The sequence below is a fragment of the Elephantulus edwardii genome, unplaced genomic scaffold, assembly GCF_000299155.1.
Source record: "Elephantulus edwardii isolate Elephantulus edwardi_28Jun2011 unplaced genomic scaffold, EleEdw1.0 scaffold00052, whole genome shotgun sequence".
Classification (NCBI taxonomy): domain Eukaryota; kingdom Metazoa; phylum Chordata; class Mammalia; order Macroscelidea; family Macroscelididae; genus Elephantulus; species Elephantulus edwardii.
Window position 1 is genome coordinate 6,278,996 of NW_006399802.1, and position 13,816 is coordinate 6,292,811.

The 13,816-nt window shown below is 39.3% G+C and overlaps 1 protein-coding gene across 1 annotated transcript in view; it reads right to left on the bottom strand.

The window, feature by feature from the left end:
• ERP44 (endoplasmic reticulum protein 44) overlaps nt 1-13,502 on the bottom strand; it is a 100,969-nt gene extending 87,467 nt beyond the window's left edge. Inside the window, exon 1 of the mRNA XM_006886878.1 lies at nt 13,249-13,502. Within this exon, the coding sequence (XP_006886940.1) occupies nt 13,249-13,305 (57 nt within the window). The 5' untranslated portion in view covers nt 13,306-13,502. The remainder of the gene's footprint in view (nt 1-13,248) is intronic.
• Nucleotides 13,503-13,816: the final 314 nt, after the last annotated feature.

Sequence of the window (13,816 nt, forward strand, 5' to 3'; positions counted from 1 at the left end):
CTATTCTTACTGGGGAGAGATGATATAGTTGTTCTGATTTGCATCTCTCTTAGAGGCAGAGATTTTGAACATTTCTTCATGTGTTTGTTTGCTATCTGAATGTCTTCTCTGAAAAACAAGGAACTCATGAAATATTATACAAAATGAGTGACCCTAGAAGACATTATGCTGAGTGAACTATCTCAGTCACAAAAGTCACAAATACTGCATAATGCCACTGTTGTAAAGCGGGACTGATATCGGGGTTGCGTGGGGGGGGGTAAGGGGATAAATAATGTATATTGTATTGAAATAGATGAAGGAGAGAACTGTATAAGAGGAATATATGATTAGGTATTATTGTCACGACAAGAGTCCAGAATGAAAGCTGCATAGTGGAGTGAACTGGGGGGGGAGGGGGATTGTACAATGAAAGAACTTTTTTTCACTTTTCAAAGAAAAAAGTGAACTTGGGGGAGGGATAGGCAGGGAGGAATGTGTGCAACAACGAATGAATGGAAATCCAAAGTCTCCGCAAACTTTCATTAAAATTAAAAAAATTAAAAGTCTGCTGTCAAGGACTTTTCTAAAGTACCAAGGAGCAATGATGTCTTTCTAAGAACTAAAGTGTGCCTGATTTAGGGACACTTTTTAATCACTTGCTACACATCTGAGAACTGGACAATGAATAAAGATGATAGAAGAATTGAGGCCTTTTATTTGTAGTGCTGGAAAAGAATACTGGATAGCCCATAAACTGGCAAAAGAACAAACATGTGTCTTAAAGAAAGTATAACCAGAGTGTCCCTTGGAAACAAGGATGGTCAGCTTCATCTCACATACTCAGGCCATGTTGTTAGGAGAAACCATTATCTTGCAAAAGAATAGCATGCTTGCAAAGGTGGCAGATCAGCACCAGAGGGGAAGACCCTCAACAAAACAGACTGACAAAATGACTGCAGCACTGGTTTAAGCGTCAAAGACAATGAGGATGGCACAGGATAAGACAGGGTTCGTGCTTGTTGTTCACAGGGCTTGTATGAATCGTGCTTGACTCAGCTGCTCCCAACAACAATAACAACATGGCAGAAACCAGAAAAGTTTAAGTGCAAACAAAGTGCCATTGATGCCTTAATGCTTCACTTGGTCTTTCCAGAACTCTGTGACGCCATTATTCCCACTAGATAAGTAAGAAAACTAAAGTTCAGAAAAATGAAATAATGCGGTCATGACAGGAATCAGTAAGTGGTCATGAGAGGAATCAATTTTGAGTTATGAGGACATGGGCACTCATGTAAGCATTCTTCCCCTTCTGTGTTCTAATGTCAACAGTAGTTTACCATTCAATGTATAAACATGAGCCCATAATAAACATATTATTACAAGCCCATTTAAATATGCAACAATAGGCACAGAAAAAATTGGAAGGACAGGCACTTAAATGTTATCAGTGACAATGTATGTACTTTTCTTCATAATTCTTTCCAGTACCACTGTTTTAGAACTTAAAAACATGTAAAGAAATATTTCAACATTTTCTATTTTTATTATTAAAACAGTGTTGTACACAGTATAGGATTGTGACCCATCATGTCACCCAAATAAAAACATTTATAAAATTTAGTATACTGGGCATTCTGAGGCAATAAAGACTATTCACAGTCAGCATTATGTGTTGCTATGCATCCCAGTTAGGAAGTTCCACGTTGATTAAGTCAGCATTTTTTAAAAATCAGGCCACAGGAAAGAAAAAATGTTAGCAAACGATGTATATGGTAAGGATAAGTAAGATTTCTAAAATGTATTCTAGCTATTTAATTTCATCTCCTAACACTCTGCTCCTCATTCACTTACCACACTGTCCTTGCTGTTCTCTGAATGTCCCAGGGAAGCCAGTCCTTGGAAGAAAGACCATACTGGGAAAAGAATCTCCAGGAGATTGCACCAATGGATTTGACTAGAGTGTCAGACAGGGCAAAGTTCTCATCTGGTATTCACAGGGTCACCATGAGTCAGGGTCCACTCAATGGCTTCTAACAACAACAGTAATTAGTTAACTGCCCTTCTACAAGGTTCTTCCCCAAAGAAATTCAAATGATTAGAAAATTCTATGGAACTGCAGCATACCTTCTACTTAGCAGGCCACATGCAAATGGTACCTCCCACATGTCAGACATAACTATATATTCTTCAGACAGTTAACAGTTAAGGTTACAAGGGTGCATAATAACAGAGCTGAGATACGAACACAAAGCTCAGACTATAAAATGATGAACACTGCTTTTAAAAAGTTTTCTTCCTAGCCAATGTACTTTTAAATTCTCTTTAACGGGAAAAGAAATATTTTTAGAAGGAACTCTAAGACTAGATCATGTTGTTGTATGCCATCAAGTAGAACTGACCCATCACTGACCTTCCAGCAGATTTTCAGACAAAGTAAATCACATGGGAGGTAATTGCCCATTCTCAAAGAGGGCAACTGTTGGATTTGAACAGCATGTGCTGGGATTTCAACACAGCTTTTTGCCACTCGACTACCAGATTAGAATATATAAGCATAAGTAAAGAAATTGGGTGATGAATATAACACATGCCTTAAAGACTAGCAGTCTTTCATACATAATCATAAATTTGGATCTCTAAAACTATTCAAAGGAATATCCTACAACATTGTAATTTTTTTAAAACGTTGTAGTATTTTTGTTAACTATAAGCAGAGCCCAAGATTTCTTCTGATACTATTCTTATAGTAAAAACCAGGGGGGGAAAACACCACTTAGAAAGTCAAAGAAGTAAATTAGTCCATTTGAGTAACTGCTAAGAAAAGAATTTGATTTAAAATACAAAAAGTCCTATTCCTAATGTGAGGTCATTACAGAAATGACCTAATGACCTAATGTAAGGTCATTACAGAAACATGAACTTGTCAGATGGTTGGATTTAACTGTAAATGAGTTTGAACAACAGCAATAAAAGTCAAAAGAATGTTCACATTTCTTTGCCAGAATAACTGTATTACATCTCCTTACCTTATACTGGAGTTACTCTTTAGGACAAGAGATAAACTTTAATTCCATATAAAGCTGCTATTTCCCCTACATTTTCCAAACCTCAAAAACAACACAGCTAAAGAAAGGGCAGGCTTGTGGTTGTCAGATGCCACTGAACTGACTACAAGTCACAGCAACCCTACGGGCAACCAATCAACAGCTTGCCCTATCCTAAGCCATGCATATGACTGTTAAAATCACTGTGTTAATCCATCTTCTTAGGGGTTTTGCCTCTCTTTCGTTGAAGCTTTTCCAACATAATGGGGTTTCTTCCAAGCTCTGGACACTCCAGACAAACCTAAATCATGTGAGACACAGTTTCACCATCCTTGCCTGCAAAGAGCGAGCACTTGGGCAGCACCTCCCCCAAGGCAGATGTGTCCGTCCTTCTGGGAGTTCATTGACTAGCTGGTATTCTCTGCCAGCACCACAGTCCAAAGCCTGCCTCAATCTTCCTATTCATTGTCTAACTTTCAGATGCCTTTGAAGCAACTGAAAAGGTCATGGCTTGGATCAGGCACATCTAAATCTTTAAAAAACATATCCTTGCTCTTTTGAGAGGTCTTCGAGAGCAGACTTTTCCAATGCTGCTTGTCTTCTGGTTTCTTGACAGCTGCTGCCATGGGTGTTGATTGCAGATCCAAGTAAGAGGAAATCATTGATAACTTCATGCTTTTCTTCCATTTCTCATTTTGTTGCCTACTGGTCCAATGGTGAGGATTTTTGTTTTACTGATGTTAAGATGTAATCCATACTGAAGGATGTACTTTTTTAATCAACCATCCCAAATTCTTTGTTTGCTCAGGTAATTGATAGCAAAAATGGCACTCACTGATGACTACTGACATTTTTCCATTTATTGCTTCCCTTAGCCACAAAGGATAAATATTTTTCACAAGCCTGACTATCTAAAGAATTTTCCTTATTCTCTCATGTCTGTCTTGGTTTCTGAGACAGCTTTAGACTGGCGTAACCTGATGGCACTTTCTGGCAGCCAGTAGCCTCACAAGGCTTGTGGCTATTGAGACAAAGTAGCTGAAGTTTCAGTTTTGTTTCTATTCAATGAATTTCACTTTAAAATCAAGGTCTAGAAAATCATAACTTCAGTTGTTGAGATGTGCCATTGAGGAAACTATTACTAAAGTGCTTCTATGAATTATAGGTTAGACAATATCATGATAGATGAAGACTGAAGTTGTTAATGATTTTACCTTACTTGGATCCGCACTCAACATCATCAATACCAGCAGCAGTCAAGAAATCAAAAGATGTACTCCATTGGGAAAGTGTGCTGTCAGGGACCTTTCTAAAGTACTGAAGAGCAACGGTGCCAGCTTAAAGACTAAGGTGTGTCTGATTTAGGCCATCATCTCTCCAATCACCTGCTATGCATCTGAGAGCTGGACAATGAGTAAGGATGACAGAAGAAAGATTGATGTCTTTGCATTGTAGTGTTGGAGAAGAGTGCTGAGTGTTCTGTGGACCGTCAAAAGAGCAAACAGGTATGTCTTGGAGAAGGTGCAGTCTGAGAGCTCCTTAGAGGCAAAAATGATGAAACTTTGTCACATATACTTAGGGCATGTTGTAAGAAGGGGCCAGTCCTTAGGAAAAAATACTATGCCTGCAAATCATAAAGAAAAAAAATACGCTAGACAGGAAAAGAGTTCATAGAAAAAGAAATGCAAATGGCCCTTAAGTACAGAAGAGGAACTAAATCACACACATAATAAAAATATGCACATTGAAATCAACACTCAGATACCATTTCTCATTAATCACTTAGACAAAAAGCCAATATTTTGATAATATACTATATAAAGTATATATAAGCTATATGTAATGAGACTAATAGGGAAATTCTGTTACATTGTTAGTGCCTTTACAAAAAAAAAGCACAATCTACAGAAAGGAATTTGGCTTACTGAACAATAACTACAAAGCCAGATATGTTTTTTTCCTTTTGCCTCAGTAGTGTCACTTACCGGAAAACTATTTCAGATACTCTAGTAAAAATACAGAAAGGTAAAAAGGCTATTCTTTGCAAGAGACCTGGGGATATGAGGTTAATATATAATACAAATAGTTAAGCACCCCTATGCTAGGGGAAATGCTGGCAATTCTATCCCACCTACCTGCTCTAAAGATCAGGTCAAAAATTTGATTTCATAAAGAACAAAAATCAACATAAACAAACAAAATCAATATACATTATGAAGCCGTTTCATTCTTCAAATGGAGTCACTATTAGTCCAAACTAAAACAAAGACACCTAACAATAGCAGCATTCTTTGCATCTTGATAGAAGTCTGATACAAGTGGAACAAACAAACAAGAAGTTGAGTCTACTGAGGTGCCCAAGAGCAATATACTTCTGAAAAATCAGGACTTAAAATCCTGTGGTTTTGCTATACATAGGATGTCCATGACTTGGTATCATCACATAAAAGCTCTGTTTTTTCAATTCCTCACAGTAATCCTTTTTAACAGTAAAAGAACGGAGGTGTAGTGGGAAGCCCAATAGTGAACTAGATGATTAAACTATGTATGCTACCTCGACACAGTGCAGTAGCAAACAGTTTAAAAAGAAGAGCATTAATACTTCCTCCACAGGATGTTTCTTTTTTTAAAAGCAGCAAATTAAAAGGTTCAACCAAGGAATGGAAGAAATAAATATACAAATATATACTGATAAATGTAGATAGAGAGACAAATAGGTAAAAAGATAGAATTTACAGATATGTAAACACTCATAAGGGAGCTCTGGTGGCTTAGTGGTAAGGAGGTTTGGGTTTGCCAACCCCAAAACACACAGTTCTAATCCACCAGCTGCTCTGTGGGAGAAGATGGGCAATCTCCTTCTGTTTGACCTACAGCCTCTGAAAACCTACTGGGTCATCAGCTCAGAGTTAAATCTGACTTGAAGCAATTTAACAATAGCAACAAATACACAGACTTCCTTATCAGAGGTGGAAAGGAAGAAGGAAGAAAGGAAAAATAAAAGACCACAACATTTGGGAAGGGGGAACTGTCTTATCTTAAAAGGAGACTTGAGAGACACAGAAATTGATAAAGAAGCTAGCATTCTCGAACTATATTTAGCTTTCTAGCAGCAGTAATTTTTACATAACTACAAAGTAAGAAGATACATTTTAAAAAATGAAATCTATAGAGTTGGTGTTAACATACTTTGTAACTTTGTAAGTTTAATTACAAACTTACAGGAAGCACAAGATACAGAGAAACATATTAATCCACACCAAAAAGATACAATCAATACTATCCAGAATATGGGAAACTACAAGACAAGGGATGTTTTTTGTAACAAATAAATTACAACTGGAGGAAAATGAGGTGGAAAGGGAACCTAGATTTATAAAGTTTTAGAAGAAGTCAACTGTAATATATAACTTTATAAGACTCATGCTCAGAACACTTAATCAGTTAAAAAATTAAACAATTAAGAAACCTCTACACTATTTACACATTTGATGATAAGATAATGTTATTCTGAGTTTTCTGCTTTGTGGGGTGTTTTTTAATTAAAAAAAAAATTTCTTAAGCTTTGCATGTTTTCCTCTTGCTATGAACATGCAGTTTATCTGTTACAGAGACACACACATATATCTTTTTCTAAGGAGAAACGGACACATTTTAATTTATTTCCTTTTTTAAAAAATTCATTGTTACACACTCCTCCTACTTCCCCCAGCCCACTCTGCAATGCACTGCTTGTTCCAGGTTGTTTTCATACATATAACTACATAACCATATCTTCCCTTCAGATAGTTCTTCCTCTCATCTGTTCTAATTCAGTGCTCATTATCCACTTTCCTTACTCCTTCTCCAACCACTCCAATGTCCATCTTCTTTTATAACAGCAATGTTACACTGTATTTGTCCTTTTGTGACTGAGACTTTTTACTTAGGATAATGTTTTCAAGGCTCCCCAATGTTGTATAATGTTTTTCAATGCTGAATAGTATTCCATTGTGTGGCTATACCATAGTTTTTTTATCCATTTGTTTACTAATGGGCACTTGGGTTGGTTCCATCTCCTTGTTATTGTGAATAATGCGGCAATAAACATGAATGTGCATATATCTGTGGTTCTGGTTTCTTCAAGGAATATTACTAGTAGAATAGCTACTGGGTCAAATTGTATTTCTATTTCCAATGTTTTGAGAAAGCGCCAGACTGCTTTCCATTGTGGTTGTACCATTTTACATTTCCACCAGCAGTGAATAAGTCATAATCTCCACAATCTTGCCAGCATATGTTGTTTACTGCCCTTCTGAACTTCACTTTAGTTGCTGAGTTTTATTTATTTTTTTTAATTTCTTATCTTCTAGAGAGGCATTGGGGGGGAGGCACATGAGGGAATTTTTTTTCTTAAAAAAATAAACAACAAAAACAAATGTCTGTGTCCCAGAGATTTAAGTGGGCCAGAATAGGGCCCAAGCATCTTTTTTGAAGTGCCCATTGTGTGGTCAGCTTATGTAATATCAATTTACCTGGTTATCAGTAGAACCACCCATCTTTTAGAAGCCAGGAATTTTCACTGATTGTTGGGAAACATTTAAAACTGACATCTGAATTTTATTGAACTTATTTTTAGGTGACTGTTTCAATTTAGAAACTGTCTCCACTTGATTCTCCAATTTATTTAGTTGTCTAAATAAAATCTTTCCAAATGGACTGTCAATACTGAACCAACCAGGTAAAAGTCTCAAATGTCCAGATTCAGGGTAATTAGAATTAGTAAAAATTTATGATCTGTAAATACACAATTATCAAGAAAGTATCTTCCATAAAGCAACTGACGGCAAGTATTACAAATATTTAAACCACAGAAGTTACTTAGCATGTAGGAGACCATTTCATTCTAATTATTCTTTCTAATCTCAAAAACAATGTTAAAAAATCATTTAAGGAGAAAATAGTCTATTTTAATCTTGAGTAAACTCACCTTAGATAGAAGACAAGCAGAAATGAGCTAATAATAGTTACCAATAGAGTACCAACTAGAGAGAGAAATGAAATTCTCCTTTCTTGAGCCTATGAACTGCCATGTAATGAGCATGGCATAGAGAAATGAGAAAAGCCACCATGATGCACCTGGCCAAGTGCTTTGCTCTGGCCTTAAAAGTATACACAATTGGAAAACAATTCCCCAGCCAGATAATGTATCCGCTGTTGGGTATCGAAGAGTGAGAATCTATACAGAACCTCTGACCCTCTAGAGGTTTTCAAAGGCAGTAAATTGGAGGAGGAAGACCATCTTTCTCCCATGTAGCTGCTGATGTATCTGAATCACATGTCTTTGGGTTGACAACACAAACCAGACATGGTTTCATTTAAATTATACATAATTCTGGGAGCATAGGCTATATAAAGCTCAAAACTAAAGTTATAATCACACATCTAATGGGTCAATAACAGCCATAATAAAAACAATACAGGCAGTAAGAAGCATTTCTCAAAATAAGCCTGTAGTAAATGAACTGAATCTCTGAAAGCCTGACTTACATGCACGCGCAGATGGACAGGCAGGCAGGTAGACACACACCCTGCAGCAAAGGAGATACACACACACACACACACACACACACACACACACACACACACACATTCCCTGCAGCAAAGGAGATCAAACACCCAGGGGCAAAGTTATCACTTCGAGCTTCTGTATAGTTCCCACAGCCACTGAGTATGTTTACAAGCATAGACTATTTCCAAAGCGCTTCAGAGATGAGGAAAAAGACAGCCTCCAGAAGTTTAGCTCTTTGTACAGCTGTTATTTTATAAACTTAACTAAATCTGAATAGGTCCAGGTCTCTAGTGCTGACTTCACATGAGACGGAAAGAAAAAATATTTTAGGTAACAAACATGGCCTTTCAGAGCAAATCATTTAAGGAAAAAACTACTATTTCTGCTAGATGGGAACTTATTCTATATTCTATGGCTATACGTGGGCAGAGATAAACTTAAAGTCTGAGTGAGAAAGATTGGAGGGAGCAGGGAGATGGTACTAACTTTGGGGAACATCTAGGATATTTTGCTGTTGCTGTCAGGCAAAATACTGAATAAGCAAGTTTCAACCTAAGGACAGAATTACCAGTCATGTAAGCAATTCAAAATCGCCATTAGAAAAGACAGATGTTTACTAGATATTTAGTGACCAGTATATGATTACTAAAACCACCCTGGTAAACATTATGCTCAAATTTAATTTAGCTTGACTTGTAATTTAATTCTGGTTTATTCAGATATTTTTTAGCTTCTTTTTTCTAGCTCACTGATTTATACAGACATTGACTTAATTATCTTTTAAATTTCCATTCCTCCATATCTGTTTAGAAAGTAGAATAAAATACACAAACTATTAATTAACTAAATAACTAGTAAGGTTTTTTCTTTATACTTTTCAGAATTTGCCAATGGTCTACAAAAAATTATGTTATTTCAGAACAAAGTCTTTTCCTTTCTTAAAGGCAGTTCTACAACCAACACCATTCTGAGAAAGAATATCTGTTATTTTATATTTAATGGTTCCACTTTCCCATGTCCAGCTCTGGTGGCTAGGTCCATAAAGCTGCCAATCCAAAAGCCATACCTCTCTGGCCATTCAAACTGCAGCGTCTGGGGAGGAAGATGGGCAACCTCCTGTAGTGAGATTTTTACAGCCTTGGAAACCCAATGCAGGGTCAGTTAGAAATCAGTTCTGACCCAACAGGAATGGATACATGAGTTTCCAATGCCTTAGTAATTTTGCCATCTCCACTTTTTGGTAAACCAAGTCACTCTGGAAGACAACTCATAATCCAGGTTTACTGTATGAATAAAGAAAAATGTATTATCTTGTTTTCTTAAGGAGGAAGATTATAGTCTTTCACGATATTATTGCTAATATTCTCTCACTGCAATGGAGTCAGAGCTGTCACCATTTTAGGGAGAGGACACGTGCTTAAATGTTCACATTACCTAGCGATTTCATCCACTAATGAGTCTGTTGTTACTGTTGGTATGTGCTGTCGAGAGTGACCGTATGTACGATAGCTCTGAACCCTGCTCTATCCTGTGCCAACCTTATCATCTCTGACACACCTATTCCCATTACCCCAGTCACTGAATCAGTCCATCTCATTGAGTCTTCCTCTCTTGTGCTGTCCCTCTCCAAGGACTGGTCCCTCCCTGTAATATGCACAAAGTATGTCAGACGAAGCTTCAGAATCCTTGCCTCCAAGGAGCAGCCTGGTTTCACGCTTTCTAGGACAAAACTGTTTGTTCTCCTAGCAGTCCACAATATATTCAATACTCTTCTCCAGCATCATGGCACAAAGGCATCAATTCTCCTTCTATTGTCCCTATTGTCCAGCTTTCTGACGCACGGCAAGTAAATGTGAAAACTATGGCCTGGATCAGGCACCCCTTAGTCTTCACATCATTGCTCTTCAGAACTCTGGAGAGGTCCCTGACAGCAGGCTTTCCCAAAGCAATTAGTCTTTTAATTACCCGGCTACTTGTACCAACAGTGTTGATTGTGCAGCCAAGCAAACTAAAGCCATTTACAATCTTATTCAAAAACTGTTAGGATGAAAAAGAACCACAGTATATAATGAAATTTCCCAGAAACAATAGAAAACAAATGCACTTCTAGTTTGGCTCCAACTCTCAGCAACCCTCCACTGGGTTTCTGAGGCTGTAAATCTCCACAGGATAGGATATGCATCTTTCGTCCACTGAACAGCAGGTGAATTTGAACCACTGATCTCTTATGCGACCTGATATGATATGCACTGTGACACTCAAAACTCAAGCTCATCGTCATTGTGTCAGAACCGACTCAGCTGACCCTCCATCGGGATTTGTCAACGCAGCACATTACACAGGTGAAGGCCCATCTCTTTCCCTTGGAGTTGCTGGTGGATTCAAACCATCAGCTCTGGTGGTTTCTCAGGGTAAATCACACAAGAGGAAATTGCCCATAGTTTCCCCCTGGAGCTGCTCAAGGCTTGGAACTAAGAGAGAGGTGGTGTTTGGTCTTTGGTTAGCAGGCACAGTCCCTACAAACTACCACCATAGGAACTCCTTTCATGTCAGCTGATAGAAATATTTTCATCCAAACAGAACTTTAAATCTCAAAGAATCCATACTTTTCCAAGTCATTGAGGATGGATGGTCTCCCCCCTCTGTCATCCCATTCAAATTACTACCCTGAGGAAATCTTTAAACTGAGACCTGATATTACCTCTGAACCAAATTATAGATTAGCCTAATCAGGAAAGAAAGTCTGCTTCAGCATTATATCATTTTAAAGAATTAGCTATATGTGACCAAACTGACCAAATTGCAAAGCATTGATGAAAAACTTAGTGGGGGCAATGAGTTTGTGCTAAAGATGATGAAACAGGTTGGAAAAGGTTGTCAGGAAAGGTGAAGAACAACTTAAAGAATCTAATTAATGTCAATGAATTGGATACACAGAAACTGTTCATTTGTATCATATATTCTGCATATTTTCATTTAACATATTTCCTCCAAATAGATGTCATTTATTGCTGTCTTTTCCTTACAAATGGCAATAATGCCTCCTATTTAAGATTATCATGGTTATATACAACTTTAGTCCTTAACATTTTCAACATTATCATTAATTCTCTATAATGTATTTTCTCTATGAAAGTGGCTAAGTGGTAAAGAATTGGGCTGCCACCCTAAAGGCAGATAGTTTGAATCCACCAGATACTCCAAGGGAGAAGGATGGGCAATCTCCTCCCCATGCAATTAAATGCCTCTAAAACCCGCTAGAGGGTCAGCTATGAGTTGGCTCTGGCCAGATGTACATAACCACCACCACCACAACATTTAATAATATCATGGTTACATACAACTTTAATTCTGGGTGTCACCCTTGCACAGGGGCCATGCTGATCTTCTCCGTAGTGTTCCAAGTTTAGTATGAGTGCTGCAAAGCAAGTACAACTACCTTTAATTCTGAAGAGTTTTCAACACGTCATTCAATTTCCTATACTACTTTTTCTCTGAAAAGGTCCAAGTGCTACGAGCTGCTTTGGAAAGCTCTGCAAGCCACTTTAGAAAAGAAAAAGGGAGAGGGAAAATGAAAAAAAAACAAACAAAACAACAAAACCCAACCAACACACAACTATTTCAAATGTGTACTAATATTTTAATGGATTATGGTAGAACAAGCAAGGCAAGTCTGTTGTTTCTAGTTCCAGTTCTGCCAGTAACCAGCTGTTTGAGTTCCAATGAGTCACTTAAACTATGGTTTCTAAATTCTAATGAAAGTAATTGTAACTTAACTAGTGTTCATCTTAAATGTAACCTTCGTAAAATCTATTGCATTTAAACTTTCCAAATACTATATTCTAATAGCAGCATCCTAAAATTTTGTCATTTTGTCTTGAAGCTAGTTCTTGACTTCTGTCTCAATTTGAACGAAAGCCTGGATCACTCATGTTGCACACATACACAAGATACACTGGGGGAAGAAATGAGTACGTCGGTATGCAGAAGACTTTGTGGGTCTGCAGTGAGGAGCTCTGCTAAGCACCCAGACAACAAAAACGCACTTCAATATGGAAAGTAAACCCGATTTTCCAATGAGACTGTCAGGCAGTCACACCCTCTACTCTCAAACCTTTTTTTCCCTAGTGGATACCAATCCAGTCTCCAGTTCCGGGTTCCCAACCAATTGCATCAAGCCACAACAGAGGGCTCGGCCGACCTGGGCACCGTTTCAGGGCTCTGGACTGAGATTCACACGACCCCGGCACCTGTCCACTTCACACCGTCCCCAAAGAGTGGGGGTGGATGAAAACAGTAGGTCTATCCCCACCTCCTTTAGATTCAGGCCAATACCAAGCCCAAAAACTCTACAGAGTGAAACAAACCCGGGACATCAGAGAGTAAGGGGAGCCCCTCCACCACTGTCCTCTCACCAATTCCTTCCCAAGAGCTAATTCTCCAGCCTACAGGTTCCAACCCTTGGTCAGGTTACTCAGGCCGCAAGGATCCAGAGCTGGGAAAAGTGGACAGAAAGACGCCGAGAGTAGAGACAGCGGGAGAAGTTGAAATCTCAGACATCAAAGGAAGATTTAAGACAGCAATGGTCGCAGCAGCAGCGCTCCCTCTGAGTGCAGGCGGGAGGCCTTCTGCACCTCTTCAGAGGGGTCTGTCATTCCTTTACTCACTTACCAGGAGCAGTAGGGAGCATCTGAGGTCCGATAAGGGTAAAAAGACCGCAGGTTTCATGGTAGGTAGCGTTGAAGTCCGCGGCCGGGACAGGTGTTGGTGGCTGGGGCTGGGTTGGGTTAGGAAAGGGCTGGGCGCCGGGAGCCGGCAGCAGCGGAGGATTCTCCCAGCAGCGATACCTCGTCCTCTCGACCCGGAGCTCCAGCGGCGAACACCCGGGACGACTTCCAGCGAGGCCCCCTGCTCACCCTCACTTCCGGGTCTTGCCCACCTCGGACCACTCGGGGAAATGTAGTCCAACGCCGAGTTCACAATGCAGATGAGCGAGCGGATGGGACTCCCTTTCCCAAAAGGCTCTGCGCCGAGGTTCCCCGAAGGCTTCTGCGCGCGAGGCCTTGTGGGATAGGAAAGGCCGGGAGCGGATATACCGCTGCGCTACGGAGGATGAGAACTACAAGTCCCAGAAGGCCGCGCGCTCTAGAGCCCCCAGCGGCCTTGCGAGGGGTTTGGCTGGCTGCGGTACTGTGAAGTCGGATCGAACCCCGTGTTCTTTCCCTGGTGTGGCGGGAGG